Source organism: Temnothorax nylanderi, unplaced genomic scaffold (assembly GCF_030848795.1).
Source record: "Temnothorax nylanderi isolate EJ_2023f unplaced genomic scaffold, tnyl_v1.0 TNYL_tig0217_pilon, whole genome shotgun sequence".
In the NCBI taxonomy this organism is placed as follows: domain Eukaryota; kingdom Metazoa; phylum Arthropoda; class Insecta; order Hymenoptera; family Formicidae; genus Temnothorax; species Temnothorax nylanderi.
Genome location: NW_027249279.1, coordinates 293,575 through 309,428, shown reverse-complemented (window position 1 = coordinate 309,428; position 15,854 = coordinate 293,575). Strand labels below are relative to the sequence as shown.

At 41.2% G+C, this 15,854-nt stretch overlaps 2 protein-coding genes across 8 annotated transcripts; both read right to left on the bottom strand.

Annotated features, from left to right (window-relative positions):
* Nucleotides 1-242: 242 nt before the first annotated feature.
* On the bottom strand, nt 243-12,109 carry Schip1 (Schwannomin interacting protein 1). Of its 6 annotated transcripts, none has more exons than XM_071717583.1 (8): nt 11,837-12,109; nt 7,980-8,051; nt 6,220-6,527; nt 5,687-5,782; nt 4,118-4,470; nt 3,058-3,438; nt 1,514-2,048; nt 244-547 (listed from the first exon to the last, which is right to left on the bottom strand). In XM_071717583.1, the coding sequence occupies exons 2-8, from the start codon at nt 8,033-8,035 to the stop codon at nt 414-416; spliced, it is 1,863 nt and encodes a 620-aa protein (XP_071573684.1). In that variant the 5' UTR covers nt 8,036-8,051; nt 11,837-12,109; the 3' UTR covers nt 244-413. The 6 variants fall into 6 exon arrangements, with proteins under 6 accessions (XP_071573688.1, XP_071573689.1, XP_071573684.1 ...); XM_071717586.1 differs by having other exon boundaries at nt 3,070-3,438; XM_071717584.1 differs by lacking the exon at nt 11,837-12,109 and adding an exon at nt 8,421-8,509.
* A 772-nt stretch (nt 12,110-12,881) lies between these two features.
* On the bottom strand, nt 12,882-15,811 carry LOC139779280 (growth hormone-inducible transmembrane protein). Of its 2 annotated transcripts, none has more exons than XM_071717591.1 (5): nt 15,654-15,811; nt 15,236-15,484; nt 14,570-14,681; nt 13,751-14,365; nt 12,882-13,124 (listed from the first exon to the last, which is right to left on the bottom strand). In XM_071717591.1, the coding sequence occupies exons 2-5, from the start codon at nt 15,438-15,440 to the stop codon at nt 13,040-13,042; spliced, it is 1,017 nt and encodes a 338-aa protein (XP_071573692.1). In that variant the 5' UTR covers nt 15,441-15,484; nt 15,654-15,811; the 3' UTR covers nt 12,882-13,039. The 2 variants fall into 2 exon arrangements, with proteins under 2 accessions (XP_071573692.1, XP_071573693.1); XM_071717592.1 differs by lacking the exon at nt 15,654-15,811 and adding an exon at nt 15,554-15,645.
* Nucleotides 15,812-15,854: the final 43 nt, after the last annotated feature.

Sequence of the window (15,854 nt, the reverse complement as noted above, 5' to 3'; positions counted from 1 at the left end):
CCTTAGACAGAATTGACGCTCTAATCGGTGTTTGCCGAACGTATTCAAGAGTCCACGATAACCAGATGGGATATTGGAATACGAAGTCGGACAGGAGTGTGAATGAACCGAAGGCTCTCATTGACCCGAGAGTTCGAGTTAATTTAAGAACTTATCTCTGTATAAGAAAGGAAATATTGGAAATCAATAGAATTGCATTACGTATCGAAGAATGAATTAATAGATAAATATACGCAAAATTGCCTCTTTTACAATATTATCTAAGAGCGTATAAGGTGTAACACTTCAATAAAAAAAAGAACGACTTGAGCTGTATATAACACTTTAAAGAAAGAAGCAATGTACTGTTATTAAATTTGTACAATGAGATCCCTACGTAAGTCCGTAATCCCCAAGTAAAAAATAGGTAATTGCTAATAAAAGTGTGGAAAAGAATCTTGATTACTCACCCGACGTTCCTCCTCACGCGCAGCTCTGAGATGCGACTCGATCGCGTCCAGATCGATCTTTGGCATTGCCGTCTCGATGTTGTAAACGTCGAAGCCACCTTTAACAGCGAATGAGAAACTTTTACAGCGACGACGCGACGTGGCGGAGGCACGACCAAAACAGCCGAACGGAAACCAGTGAGTGCCGGACCATCGCATGCACGTAATCTCGAGTGGTCGGTCAAAAATTAAGACTTATCTCGATTCAACCGTATATTTCTCACAAGGGTCGTAATTAATAAATATATATATCTTTATATAGCGTGTCTCAAATTCATTACAAATTTTCATCGCTTGATATCAATTTTTTAATTAAAAACTTAATATTCCATTATTTCGGAAGATTTGAATATAAAAACTGACAAGAAAATCTTATTGCTCAATTATAAGTTCATTAATACTTAATTAATTAATTCTGATATAAGCTTAATTTAAGAAACCAAATATTGAATTTAATGTTGAAAATAGTAAACTTAATTAAGGTAAATGAAAAGGAGTAGCTATTTAAAAATAGCACTTTCAAGGCACGTATGAAATTACTTATAATAATTACTGACTCGCAATCACCGCTGATAATGCAAGAGCAATTATTTTTCCAATTACTGAAAAGCGAGTCAGTTAATTACCTGACTCGCCGTAGAATAGGCCATAACATGTATTGCGCATATTCATTAAGAAGAGTATGTTTTGCTCATAAAAATGTGAAAAATATATAAAAAGTTGTAAAGAAATTTATTAGTAACATATCTACGTTCTCTAAGAAACCTATTCTATAAAATTATTAATTATAATTTACAATAATAAAAAATTGTTAAATAAATAAATTTACATTAATATACAAACTGCATATTAAGAGTTAAGTTACAATTAATATTTGAAGACTAACTATAGCAAAGTATTATAAATGATAGAAACTAATCTTAATAGATGTAATAATAAAACGATAATAAAAAGAGATATAATCGGAAATAAAAACTAGAATAATAGGATAAATAGAATAAAATGACACGCGTTGGGATACCTACCAGATCCGTTATCGATGTCAACTCTGCGCTTATCGGGACGCCTCTGGGAATTAGAGTTTCGCGATTGTTGCTGCTGTTGCTGCTGCTGACGGCGCTTGGCCTGGTTCTTGGCCATCTTCTCCTTCTTCCGGGCGTCGGCGCTGGACGCCTCCGGGAGGTTGCGATCCAACAGCTTGTTGGTGTCCATGTGATTCTTGACGATCGGGGCGGGCCGCGGTTGGCGCATACTCTCGATCGACTCCATCGCGACCACGTCCGGCACCGGCTGGGCGTATTTCTCGAGATCGACGCCGATGTCGCGGCCGATGCTCGACAGCAGATCGATCTCCTCCAGCTTCGTGTAGGTCGGCCGTTCCTCGGCGAAGCCCTCGGAGTAGTCGCTGTTGCTCTCCGACTCGTCGTCGTCGGCCGAACCGCCCGTCGACGTCGTCGTCGTCGTCACCGGCTGACGGTTGCCTATTTTGGAGCGATCTGGGTGAGGCAGCTCCTTTGCCTCGCGTATTAGGTCGATGTGCTCCACCGCGACGTCCTCCGTCTGTGCGCCCACACCGAAATCATTTTCGCGTTTAATCGACCGTAGCACGAGAACGTCGCGAATCAGACAGGCGCGAGAGGCACCAATGACAGGAAGTAGGATTAGTCGGGATATATATAGTAATTGTCATGCAAATCAATTGCATAATAACATTGAAGGGGCCTCAGACAGAGAAGCCGCGGAAATTGTGTATTCTATGATAATTAAGTATTAATTATGGATGGAACAACATAATCGGCAACAACGGGATTTAGGGATTAATGGAATTCAAGGCGGCTTTAGCTTAGATTATAAATAAATACAAGATTGTTAAATGTTAAATACTACCGTAATAATTAAATGTTAATTATAATACAGAATACAACTTAAAAATGTTAAATAAAATCAAAGTGAATTAAACGTCCACTTTAGATATTATTTAAAGTCACGTATTTCACCTGGAAAAAATTTTTTTATACATAATTATATATAAAATATGTTTTCTTTCTCTCGTATAATCTCTGTTCGTATATGTCAGAAAAATAATAAGACGAGTAAGTGAATAATAATAATAATAATAATAATAATAATAATAATAATAATAAATAACTTTTGCATGTATTTTTTACAAAAAGTAAAATTGCGATTAAATTATGCAATACTCTATATGTAATCATATATAATCATATTTTACACACAATTATTACATTTATAAATAATTACATATGGGTAATTTTTCAAATTTCCCGAAACTTTACTTTTTTGTAGAAACAACAAAATTATCCACATTTATTATTTTTAAATTCTTCTTCTTACTTTTCTAGTATACGATGCGAAAGATTATACAAGAGAAGGAAAATATACATTTTATACATAATTATACATGAAAAACTTTTCCCCGGGTTAATTACAAGCGGCTTGAATAATCTTTATTTGAATTTACTAATAATAACATTTCGTAATTGTTGTATTATAATAATTGTCGAGATCTCTTAACTTAATCTTAATGAATCATTATCGCAAAAGTCACCTTTAGGCTCACCTCGCCGATCTCGCTGGTTTTCCCAGAGTCCAGGATCTCCTCGATCTCCGGGAATTGCAGGCTTTCATTCACGCTGGTGGTCAGATCCACCAGCTCGACCTCGACGGGTACCTCCCTCTCACGTTTATCCTTGAAGGTCACCTGCGACAAATCGGGGGCGCGCTGGTCCACCGGGTCGGCTAGACTCTCCTCCCGCTCGTCCAGAAGCGTCAGATGGGTTATATCCGTCTCGACGATGCCGTTCACGACGACTTCCTCTGGTTCCGGCGAGAGCGTCTTCTCCTCAGACCTCGAGATCTCTACGCTCTTCACGTAGTTGATGCACTTTTCCGAAGGCGGCACCACCGCCTCGTACAGAGAGGTCACAGTCTGGAACACGGAGAGAGACGAGAACGGTATGATGATGTCACGGAGCGGGCGTACGCTCGTAGGAGGACGCGCTCGATTATTTTTACGCGTTGATACGACAGTCGCCGACTGTCGCCCGCGGTTTTGCCAGTGACAAGTTTGACTCACTCATCCCGGAACGAATTCGCGCGATTGTCGTGACGTGACTCGTGCAAACCGAATTGGTCTAATCCCTTTGCTGATGATGAATGCCAACGCAGAGGAATCAGACGTTCTTTTTAGCTCAATGGGGACAGATAAATTAACCATTCATCGACGATTCGATGAATGGTTGAAATCTTTTTGTTAAAACATTTGAAAACGGAAGGTCTCAGAATCGGAGAAAGTTCCGGATAAAAAGAACAAGTCATCCAGGTATGTATTTTGTTCGCTGTTAAAAAAAAAGTCTCATCCGGCACTCAACATCTTCGGAGTTCTTTGCCTTGAAAAGAAAACAAATCTTAGAATTGAGAACCTTGACATAGAATCGAACTTTTTTCAAGATAACATATGACATATTTTCAAATATTGTGTAATAAATGTCGCTCATATCTACAGACTTCTGAATTTGTCACATCTCCCGATCATCTTTGTAATTCTCCGTGACGCTTTCATTTTCAAGCTACAAGTACGGTCAATCCGCTCAAATGACGGATATTACCTGTATGTTGAACTTGGGCTTCTCGTAGAAGATCTTGCGATCGTTGCGCTGGCCGGAGAGATGATTGACGCTGTCGTCGATATTGTTGTTGTACTCGTTGTCGTTCTCCGGCAACGGGGCCACCTCGTCGTGGTGATGGTAGTGATGGAGCGGCGGATAATCGGAATAGCTGTCGTGCTCGTCCTCGGTCAGGTCGGTGTCCGACAGCAGGGAAGGCGCCAGATGCTGGAAGCCGGGGTAGTTGGGGTTGACGATGCCGCGGCAGCCCGCCGGCAGGTTCCCTTCCTCGGACCAGTCGGACCACTCGGACGGCGTCAGCTCGCGCGACGAGTTCTCGTGCGGGGAGTTACGCCCTGCAACATTTCGCGGTTACACTCGTCTCCAGCCACACAGGCCGAATAAATTGGACGGATCGTAACCCGTGACTCATCGTCATCATCGCGGCGCGATCGCGGTCGCGGTCGGCTCGTGCGCTCGTAGGGAATGTTGATCGTCTCTCTCACAGCCCACCCGCGATACTTGACGCACACATACGACACTACTCGTTTCCGTACACATCGATAAGAATAAATTCCCCGGTTTTAACGGTTCTCTTTGTCTCGGAGAATTCTTGGTACCGTCGTCGCTCTGTTGGTCGTCATCGGATGGACCAGTGATGCATGAACAATCACTAGATCTTTGATTTCATACATGATTACTTGTGCAAAGCTGCATAGACTGCACTCTTTCTATAAACTGTCCTTCGCATGGATCCTCGGTTTAGTGGGACAGATTAACACGGTGAATTATTATCAGCTGCTACGTAGCTTAAGTTTCAAATTACTGGCATATTTTGTAACATTAAACTTCATAGATTGCTTGAAATTCTATAGATTTCTAGACATTTTACATTTCATAAATAATTGATTTCCACACCCTTTTGCTTCTGCGCTGATAATTTTTGAATTTAGATTGCAATTAGTAGATTTAAAATAAGTCATGTCATAGTCCTCGCACATTGCGAGAGCTAATTATCGCGAAAGCGTACCACATTTTGCGCCGCAACACGACCGCGCGAGTGACTTTGGTTAAACTAAAAATCCCGTGCCTGCACTTTACGGATAACGGTTTAATGTCAAGGATATACGCCGTTATTAATGGCAGCCAGTGGAAAATATCGAAGTTCGCCTTGTCGCTCCTCTGCAACGAAACCTTCAACCGTCATTGTTTTCCAATAAAATCCCCGGCGTCGTGCATGTAGTGGCACTTGAGAAAAGCATGACTAAAAAATAGGCCAATCAATTGCTCGATAGAAGTGGCGATCTACGAAGTTGATAGATCCAATGATTCAGGTGCATCCGCTCATTGTCTAGATATTCTTTAAAAGATTTCTATATGATCGACAAAAAAAATACGTCTTGTTCGTTTTACCATTCCATCTACCTTAGAATTACCTCTTCGTTTATTTTTTGTTACGTGGAATTTTTCTTTATGGATTGCATCGTGATTCAATCGCATTGAGAAGCTCTCGCGTCTTCTCAACGCGATTCAATTGTGCATATGGGATGATTCGGGGACGAAGCAGCTCACCTTCGTAATCGGCGAGGCTCTCGACGGAGCTGCTGCTTTGTATCCTCAGCTCGGTTAGATTGTTGTTTACGTTGGCGGATTGCTCTTCGACCGTGCCTAACAATACAGGTCTTTTACTTATTTTTTCTCTTTTTCGTCTTTCTAAATCCTCTTTACGCTCTATCGCAGTTTCTCTTCTCCGAAATTAATTTATCACATTTCTCCGATTTGCGATTAAAATTGCATATACAATACGGATCGGCCGTATCGGCCGTATCGACAATATATATGCGTCAATCATACGAGTTATTTCACGCGTGAGTGAATAATCGAAGAAGAATATAGATAGCATAAATGTCGACGTAGGAGATAATCAATTGCGATATCTCGCTGAATTTAAGGGAATAATCGTCATTTTGATTCGATAATTCAATTATTAATTATAAAAAAAAAGAGTAAGAGAGTAAATCGTATTGCATATTTTTTAAAGGAGCATCGGCTCTTCTTAAATCGATATAAGTTTATAAAGCGACGCACACGCAACACACGCTCACCTTCGTAATTGGCGAGGCTCTCGACGGAGCTGTTCCTTCGTATCCTCGGCTCGGTGAGATTATTGTTGACGTTGACGGATCGCAGCTGCGTCGACGGGTTGCTCTGCTGCACGTTGTCGCGCGCGATCGCCAGGGAGGACCACGTGGTGGTGTCCTCGGCCAGCCGGAAGTCCGCCGACTCGTCGCTCGGGTAGCCCGCCGACACGGGACTGGCGGCCGGCGGCACCTGGGCCGCGTTATTCTCGTTGCGATCGCCGATCTCGCCGGCCCCGACGACGCTCCGGCTCGGGCTGTGCCTGCGGAGCCGGCTGCGTGCGAGACCGAGAAATGAGTCCAGGTGGATCGATACTACCTAGCGTTGCTGTTAGGTATACCACTTCGGGCACGCCAATGCCGAGGCGGTATAGGCGGCAGCACGCCTACGGTCGCCGCGGAAGCGGGATCAGACGTTTATATTTAGCGTTAACTTATAACTAGGAAATAATCAGGCGACTTGGTCAGGCAAAGATTACGGTGACTGACATTTGCAGCCTGTGACGTCTGCGTACGCGGCGCAGCCGTTGTGTATGCTCGTATCGCTTGGATGTATGCACGCGTGGAAGAATGCGAATAACAAAATATCGTTTCTAAAATTGAAATAACAAAAATATATTGATAATTTTTCAAATTACAGAAATAATTCGTCTATCGTTTTTTGTTGTTGCTCCTGGAATGTTTCAGCAACTATTTAGCGTGGATTTTTAAATCATTTATTTTAAATTCAAAATTCGATTTAAATCGTTTAGTCAAAGCAACTGTCATATTTCTTTTGCTATCAAGAAAGAACTAGATACTACCTTCAATTTCTTTCAAAGAAATGTGCTAGTTCGTGTTTAATTTCTAAACTTTTCCAGATTCGAAAGATTAAGTTAATATTTAATAAATTATATAAGGCTCTATAGTTTCCGCAATTCACAGCTAAAAAAGGACCAATAATTTTCTCATTTCTTCAGGGTAAAAAGAAGATTATATCTTCAATTCGATTTTACACATTATACAAAAAGGCAGTGAAGATTTTAAACGTAATAAGTGATTTTTGAATAACTAAAGTGCTTAAAATACACTGTTAAATTCATAGTGTCAAATTATACTCAATTTTAAACTTCATTTTAAACCATTCCTATAGGTCGCTACTGCTCCTACTCAATATGTCGTTAATTTAACTAAAACAATGTTAATTCAACTAAACTAATGCAATTAAAATAATATTGTTTTGTGTTAAAATAATAAATTTCGACACACATGGAATGTTATTTAAACTAATACCTTGAGTCAAATAACGTTCCAGGTGTGTCGAAATTTATTATTTTAAACTAATACTTTGTTAAAAATAACAAAATGTTACTTAACTCAAGGTATTAATTCAAATAACATTTCATCCTTTAATATTTAACAGTGTAGGACATTCAACTGGTGTGAGCTATTCTATAGCGTTAGAAAGAACGCGCAGCTCGTTATAAAATAACATTGACTGCTAAAAACGGCTCTGATGTAAGGGCCACTAAAACCGGCATTTGAGAAACACATTACGTAATATGGAGAACAAAGTGTGACGGCTTTTCCATGAACTGCGGCCGGCGGCGTTCACAACTTCCGCGTCCGTTTCCCTCGATTAGGACAATCGTTATCGTTATCTCCGCCGACATGATCGTCTGCCCGGCCGGCCGTCAATTAACCACTCTCCTTCCGATCCCGGTCTCGTCGTCAAGAAGATTACTTACTTGTTGTTCAGTCCACCAGGATGCAGCGGCACCGAGACGGACTCCCTGAGTCGCATATCGATTGATCCTCGTCTGAAAAAGAACGCGGCCGGCTTAATTTCACCGTTTCCTTCGAGATCGACAGACAGAAACAGAGACGAAGGGAGAAAGAGACGAATCTTCGCGCACGCACTTCGGTGCCGATCACTGGTCACCCTTCTCTCGAGCGACAGAAAGAGAGAAAGAAAGAGAGAGAGAGCCCGCGCGCTCGGAAGCGGAGATTCTTCGCGAAAAGCCCCGAGAGGCTGCCGATCGGGCGCGAGAACGGCAGCGAGAACGAGCAAGCGGAGCCGCGAATCGATCGCGCGAAACACACGCTCGAACTCTCCGCCGACTCCACCGGCTTCTCCGGCCGGCATTCGGCAGAGGGCTGCCGAGGGAAAAAAAGGGAATGGGACTCACCGTCCGCCATGTTGTAGCCGTGCGCAAGGGTGCTCTCTCCGCGTTCAGCCCCGCGGTTTATCGACTCGCGACCGACACCCCTCGTCTCCACCGTCCCACCCCCGCCCCGTTCACTCTCCCGTCCCCTTATTCGCCAATATCCCCCGCTTCCGCCACAGGGCGGCACAGGGATGATTTCGCACGTTCCGGCACCCGGAGACTTCGCGCCCTCTCTCTCTCTCTCTCTCTCTCTCTCCCTTCGCCCTTGTATCCTGATTTTACGAGGGTGATTTCGACCAAATTCCGATTAACTTAATCGGCGATTAACTTGGCAGGTAATACCTGTAGCATCTTGTTAACACTGATTAAACTATTAATGTTTTGTTGTTCGACGAAGAGGAGAGATTAGGATTATATAGATAGAGACAATTTAATGAATTATATAGTTGGAAATTTGCTGCACAAGCGACTCTGGTTCGACTAATCGCCGATTAAGTTAAACGGAGATTTTGGTTGACGTTGCCCTTAAATGTACGCGTGCCATAAACGTCTTGACACGTAAATTTACACGCGTAGGTATTTGGAGCATATTCGGGCCGCAAACTTTCTGTAATTTATTACACCGAACAAGTGTGCGCTTCTTGTGTTAATTATGCTGCATTTTATTGTTGCGTGTGTTTCACATAACAGTTGTGGAATATTAGAAATTTTATATCCATATGTATTTTTTTGTATACGTTGACCTACATCTATCGCGTAATTTTCGTGTTATTTATCTCTATAATATAAATGTATAACAAATTTGAGAAATTAGAACGGATTTGTATAGAAACTAACTCTTTGATTTCATATTTCAGCTAACTGGCTATTAAAAGTTTTTTTATAAGCAAAATTTCAAGTAGATAAAATCACATTATGTATTGAGATATTAATTAACAGATGTATCTGTAGAACTAAACTTTCTCTGATTTTCAAACGAAACTTTTTCGTAAAAGGATATATATTAGATTTAGAGACAATGTGCTATTAAATTTGTTTTTATATTTTGCACAAGGAAACTGCGGACCGCACGTTGTTGCTACCCTAGGTAAAACGGCACTGTCGTCTACGTAGCGTCATCTCTGTCTCGCACGTGCGCGACAACCCTTAGGTAGCCCCGAGGTTCCCTCATCTCGCTTTCCAATCTCTCGTGTATTCTTTCGCGATGTGCGCCTTCTCCTTCGAAAAGTGTATAGTGTATTACAGGCGACCCGCCAAGGAAATTTCGCATTATTCTAAAAATTTTCATGTAGAGCTGAACGTGAACAATCGCGTCCTTATCGACCCTCCTAACTATTGATTCTCTCTGAACATTTTCTTTAAAAGCTTACTTTGAACTCTTTGAAAGTTCTGTAGCAAAATATATATATATATATTTTTTTAGTAGATTTGGAACACTCCGCAGAAACTCAATTCCGTTCTAGAAATTTCTTTATATATTATACATTTATTGTTATTACTATTTTATTTTTCATGTGAGTTCGTGCCATCTAAATTTCCCGGAATCTGATTTACTGCAGAATTTATGAAGAAGAAATTCTATATACTATATTCTATATATTACTATAATTCAGATTCTTCTACTATATACACTATAATATACTCTAATTAGTATTATAGTATACCTATATACTAATTAATATTATAGTGTACATATACTATATACTATGCTATATACTATTGTATATATACTATATGTGTACTATAACACTAATTCATATATAATTTTCATTTCAGTTCCGTTTAATGTGGACAGTCGGTTTAGAGTGACTTTTCGTCAGGTCTGATGATTTACTTTTTCACTTGACGCAGACAGTCACGCGTTGATCGATCGATCCGCCACGCCGCGTCGCAACGCGTCGCGTCGCGTCGCGCGGCGCCGTTCTTTCTGTCTGAAGCGAAAGAGCGTCGCCGGCGCGTGTCGCGAATTTTGCACGCGCGTCCTCGCTCGTTAACGAGATGCACTTTGCCGTGCGCGTGCATCGACGCGCGTTCCGCTTCGGGGCCCTCGCCTCGGCGAAGCGGTCGCACGCGAGCGATATAGAACATACACGTTATTTTCGATCGACCGTTTACTGAGAAAAAAATCCAGGTTTAAATGATCGGACAATCCGTTCGAAACGTAAACGGATATGACTGATCCTTTCAATCGGAATTATAAAAAGCCGATCGAGGCCAGAAAAAAAAGAAAAATTCTAGAATCGATAAAAAAAAAGTACGAGAAAGGGTCTATGGATCGAGCGAAACGAGTTAGAGCTTTGAACAATTAGGGCGATGTAATGAGATCCCCATAAGAGAAGAAACTGAAGATTGCTAGGGCAAAGAATATATTGTACATAAAATTCACGCGAATAATATTATTAATTAAGCTACCAAGATCTAGTGCTGACCATAAAGGTGTTTTCTCTAATTAATGGTATATTAGGTATACATATATATCGGTCCTGTATTAATTAAATTGAAGATTATTAAAAATAAAGATAGTTCCAGGTTCATTAGATTAAAAATTGAAGGAAATAAAGTGGGCTAATGAACCGAGCTCTTTCTCTTTCTCTCTCCATATTATAACTTAAAAATAAATACAAATAATGAAAATTATTTTATGATCCTCTGCTAGTAAGATGAATGCCATGCTTGCTTGCTTGGTATCTCGAGTCTCGTCCGTTCATGATTTTAGAATAGCTATTGACGTTATTGAGAGATCAATACGTTGTTCTAGTTACCCGACAGTTTCCATTATATGGCTCATTCAAATTGACATGTAATCCTCACTGACTTGTTCATTATAATCTTCCATAGTAAACAGTGTTGCAAGGTTACTCGAGTGACAATTACAGATTATTACTTATTACATCGATTCGTTTCGCTGTAATTCCATATGGTTTACAATGTTTACATCATCCCTCAGACAAAATCGAAAAAAATCTAATATTCTCCTCTGCATCTTTCGATAATATCGCCTTATTCAGAGAGAATAATGGTTTATTTTTAGAAGAGCGTCCTCCTTCCTAAAAAATACGTTGCAATAAGGCAACATCTTGCTCATGAAAAGATGTACTTATTAATTAGGTGGTTGGTTCTCCGATCGATTCCCTAGATATTATTTAAGCGAATTTGCCTACGCAGGTTTTAACGTAAACTGTAAGCGGAGAATCTTCCCGCAGGCTCGCGATTTTCATCCCCCGTCGAGTTTTCGAAAGATAATTCGTACCCCAGCTAGCAGAAAGTTCTAAAAGACGTCTTAAATACATCGCAAAGACGTCTAAAAGAGGATAAAATTTTTCAGACGTCCTTTAGACGTCTTTTAGAAGCTTCTGCTAGCTGGGACGCTCAAGTATTATCGATGCGTTCATGTGGAATCGCGCACCCCCATAGGCGGTACCGTTCAATTCACTTACACCTTCAAGTCGACAGGTCACCGACGTCTCTCCTCCCGCAAGACGCAGGAGAGTCTCTTCGCTGTCCGGTGTCCTTCGAGCGTCGGCCTAACAGGAGTCCCGCATCCGTCGCTGGGAGACGCACTGAGCTTACAACACTCGGAAATGCGCTCGGCGAGCGAGCGAGGAGACGGTCGGGCACCACGCTGGCGACTTGGCTGACGCAAAAATACAAAAGGAAACGCAGCGACGGGGTCTCCGTGCGGCGCAGCGCGAGCGAGAGGAGACTGCGAGGCTACGGTGTCGGCGTTCAATGTCCCTCTCTTTCTCCCTTTCCCATTCGATGATTACCACTCTCTCGTTCCAACCAACATCTCCGTCTCCGTTCCTCTCCCTCGTGCGTCGCGCATCAGTTTCACCCTTCGCGACGACGGAAGACGGGGACGCACGCGCAAACCCCTCCTCGTCGCGGGGGTTGCTGACTCGATTTATCCTCTTCTCCGCTTCGCGACGTGATTTCGCTACCGAGAGAGAGAAAAAGAGAGAAACTTGCCAATTATCGACCCGGTGGTCGATCTTGATTTGGGACGGTGGGAGTCGACGGCCGGCACCTCGCAGCGCTCATCGTAATTTTGCCTCTCGCCGTGTATGAATTAATAACAAGGGTACCGACAAATTCGATGCAGTTTCACATTTAGATAGATTCGGCGTTCAATATAAGCTGTACGTCGAGTTATCTTCGTACTAGACAGGTACAACTCAGCTAAACGATCACGTTTGGCGCTAGTTATAGAAATATTCATTCAAGCATTCTAATAAAAACTGATATTCATTCAAACATTCTAATAAAAATTGTTTAATTGGAAATGTTTGTTATATATTTTTTAGTAGCGGGGTAAAATTCAAGCGTAAAATGAAATTTCAGTATTTTAAATAATGCGTGACGGTTTTTGGCAAGGCACGAGATTGCAAAAACAGTCGCTTTTAATATTACAATATACGATATAGTAACTTTTCATAAAGTTTCAAAAATATTTATGTATGCGTAAGTATAGAGGCGCAGTAATAAAATGTTTAAATTTATTTATACTAGTTTAAGACTGTACAATTTATTCTTATTAAAGCAAGTATTATGATCAAGTTGAAATATGTATGCAATACATGTATAATTTAAAGTTAGTTTGATCCTAATGTTACATTATTAAATTATCACGTTCTACTCCTCTATTTACGTCTGTTACCACCACCGGCCAGTATGGTGAGAACTCGCACGAAGATGTTCAATGTATCCAGGTAAATCGAGATTGCACTGCAAGAATAGAAATATTATTAAAAGTATATTACTAAAATTATAAATATATTATTATAATTATATATTAAAATAATTCTTAAATATAATAAATACTTTGTACTAGCATCTTCATATTTCGTAAATTATTATATAAAGAATAATCATAGATTTAAAAAAAATACAGATTATTTTATATTAAAAAAATTACTTAATAAACTCAAAATTTAATTTCGGAAAGAAAAATTACTTAAAATTGTAATGCAAAATATTACATTATCCAATTTCCTTGTAACACGCTTTTATTAAATTTTAATGGTCAATGACATCACATTGACGTCATTTATGTGTCGACTGTTAACGCGGCTGACGCCACATTGGCGTGTATAAATAAATATATTTATTTATTTATTAGTTGGTTTAACCTTCTTACTTTTCAGATATTCAGAGTTATTGATTTTCTTTTACATATATAGTAAAAATCATTTCTTGTCAATTCTTGGATAAAGAATTGGTGAAAGTTACTCGCGCAACTACCCAGTCTGTATAGTGTTAATATTTTTCTACGAGAAAAAAAATAACTCCTCTTGTTTTTAACAATTCTGTTCAGGATTATCCTCCCTTTCTGTCTCTTTTCGAGTACTTACTTATTAATCGGATCGTATGGCCTATCAACGTTGTATACTGGATAAGTTTCCGCCTGCTTGATGATCTTCTGCGTGTCATAAAGTAGGAATCCCGAGAACAACAGAAGACCACCGTAAAGAGCTACGGAATACAGTCCGGATCCAAGAACGGTCGTAGGTGGAAGGAACATGGAACCGAGCGAGCTGGCAAACACCACGCCTAAACCAATAGCGAGCGGACCGCCCATTGCCAGGAACTTATCGTTGGGCGCGCAAACGGCAATCGCTGACAAGCCACCGACTATCCCGGCGGTGTACCAAGCCGCTCGGAGGACCAATGGTCCACCCAAGAGAGTCAACGGCGCCACAACTGCGCCCAGGATGCCGGTGTGTACTAGCCATGCTATATGTTTGCTATTAAATCCTTCCTTGTATGATAGTCCCTGTACAATCATGCCACTGCCGATCATCGCAGCCAGCGATACACCTATAGCGACCCATCCCTGACGCATCACCATGTTCATAACAGCGGGAGATCGCAGGCACATAGCCGCGGATGCTGCGCTGGCCGCGATGGACGCACCAAAGTACGCGTAAGTAGATTTCACTCTGTCTTTGACATATTGAGGCCATAACCTGTAAAGGGAAAAATTCTACATTTTATTTTGATCTTATAGTCATCTTGTATCAAGTAGCAATTGAAATCGATTAAAATTTGTAATACAAATAAATTGCATATTGTTCTCATATCGCTATAAATAGTATTAAAACTCTACGCATGTACATTTGAAAGTTGTAGGCGACTAAGAAATTTTAGAAAGAGAAAAACAAGTTGCTTACTGTGCGTGATCTATGGCGCCTGTTCGCGAAGACAGACCTAATCCATAATAACAAAGACCACCCAATCCCATCACCGCTCCTCCAGCAACTGCTGCTTTCCCAACATTAAACGCTGCAAAACAACATATCAGTCATGCATTGAAACAAAACTAAAACATAAGGCAAATAAGATCAACGACTGTTGTTGTGCTGATCTTATTGTTTGCCAGAAAGTATTATCTCTTATCAAACATCGACACTGTTGCGAGATGACTGTTGCGAGGCTGACTGTTTGCGGTCAATTTCGTTGATATGCCGTTAGTTGATATTTTTAACCAACTTTGCGGCCGACAACTGGTTTAAAGAACATGACTACTTTTCACTATTACATATGCATTGTTGACGACTCGTTTTAAGATTATAACTGTATTTCTAGTTGTTATACTGAAGAAGGTCCAAACCTTAAGACGTCTGTAATTTGTTTTTATATTACTTTTTTATTTCTTTTGCTTTAACATCGGCGTTTTGCTCTTATTGTTCTTGTTCTTGAAACAAAACTGTATAAACATAAGGGGCAACGGGTCGATACATTCTCGATGATTTGTTTAAAGTCACGCCAGTCCGGCCAGTCCTACGTATACACGCGGCAACAATTTCATACAAATATTATACAAATATTTGACTTACCCGTTTCGCCGGCCGGAGCCATCGCTTGTTCGGCCACAGTGGCTCTCCTCCTCGCGGTCCTCGTGTAAGAGTTGCGCCCATCGTTGACGAACAATCTCACGACCTGACCCTTGGAGAACTGCGGCGTCGTCGGGACGTTCGGAGCCCGGACGAGCGACGCCAATCCCGGTGAGACACCGGCCCGGCAGATTCTCGCTGCCAACATCTCGTTCCTTCAATCCTCGCTCCTTCGCAGCTTCCAAAACAGTTCTGCGGACGAAACAGAGAGACACGTCAAATGATCGTCCTACGTTATCGTAACGACAAATTCCCGTTTACATAGGACTGTCTCACGACGAAATTTTGAAGGCTCGGACGGACGGAGGGATCGCTCGTTAGGGAGATCACATATTGGCAAAAATTCTCGTGATTTACTTACATGACGCAATAATGACAAGATTGTTTCACGGCGCACGCTGAACACAGGTCAAAGCGGCTGAATGGCGCATGCGAGATGCGAAGCGAATATTGCGAATGCATGCGCAGCGCAAAACTACGAACACGAACGAACTTATGAAGTATGTACGAGAGGATCGAGAATAATCGCGCGTGCACGTGACAGTCGTGACACGTCTTTGAA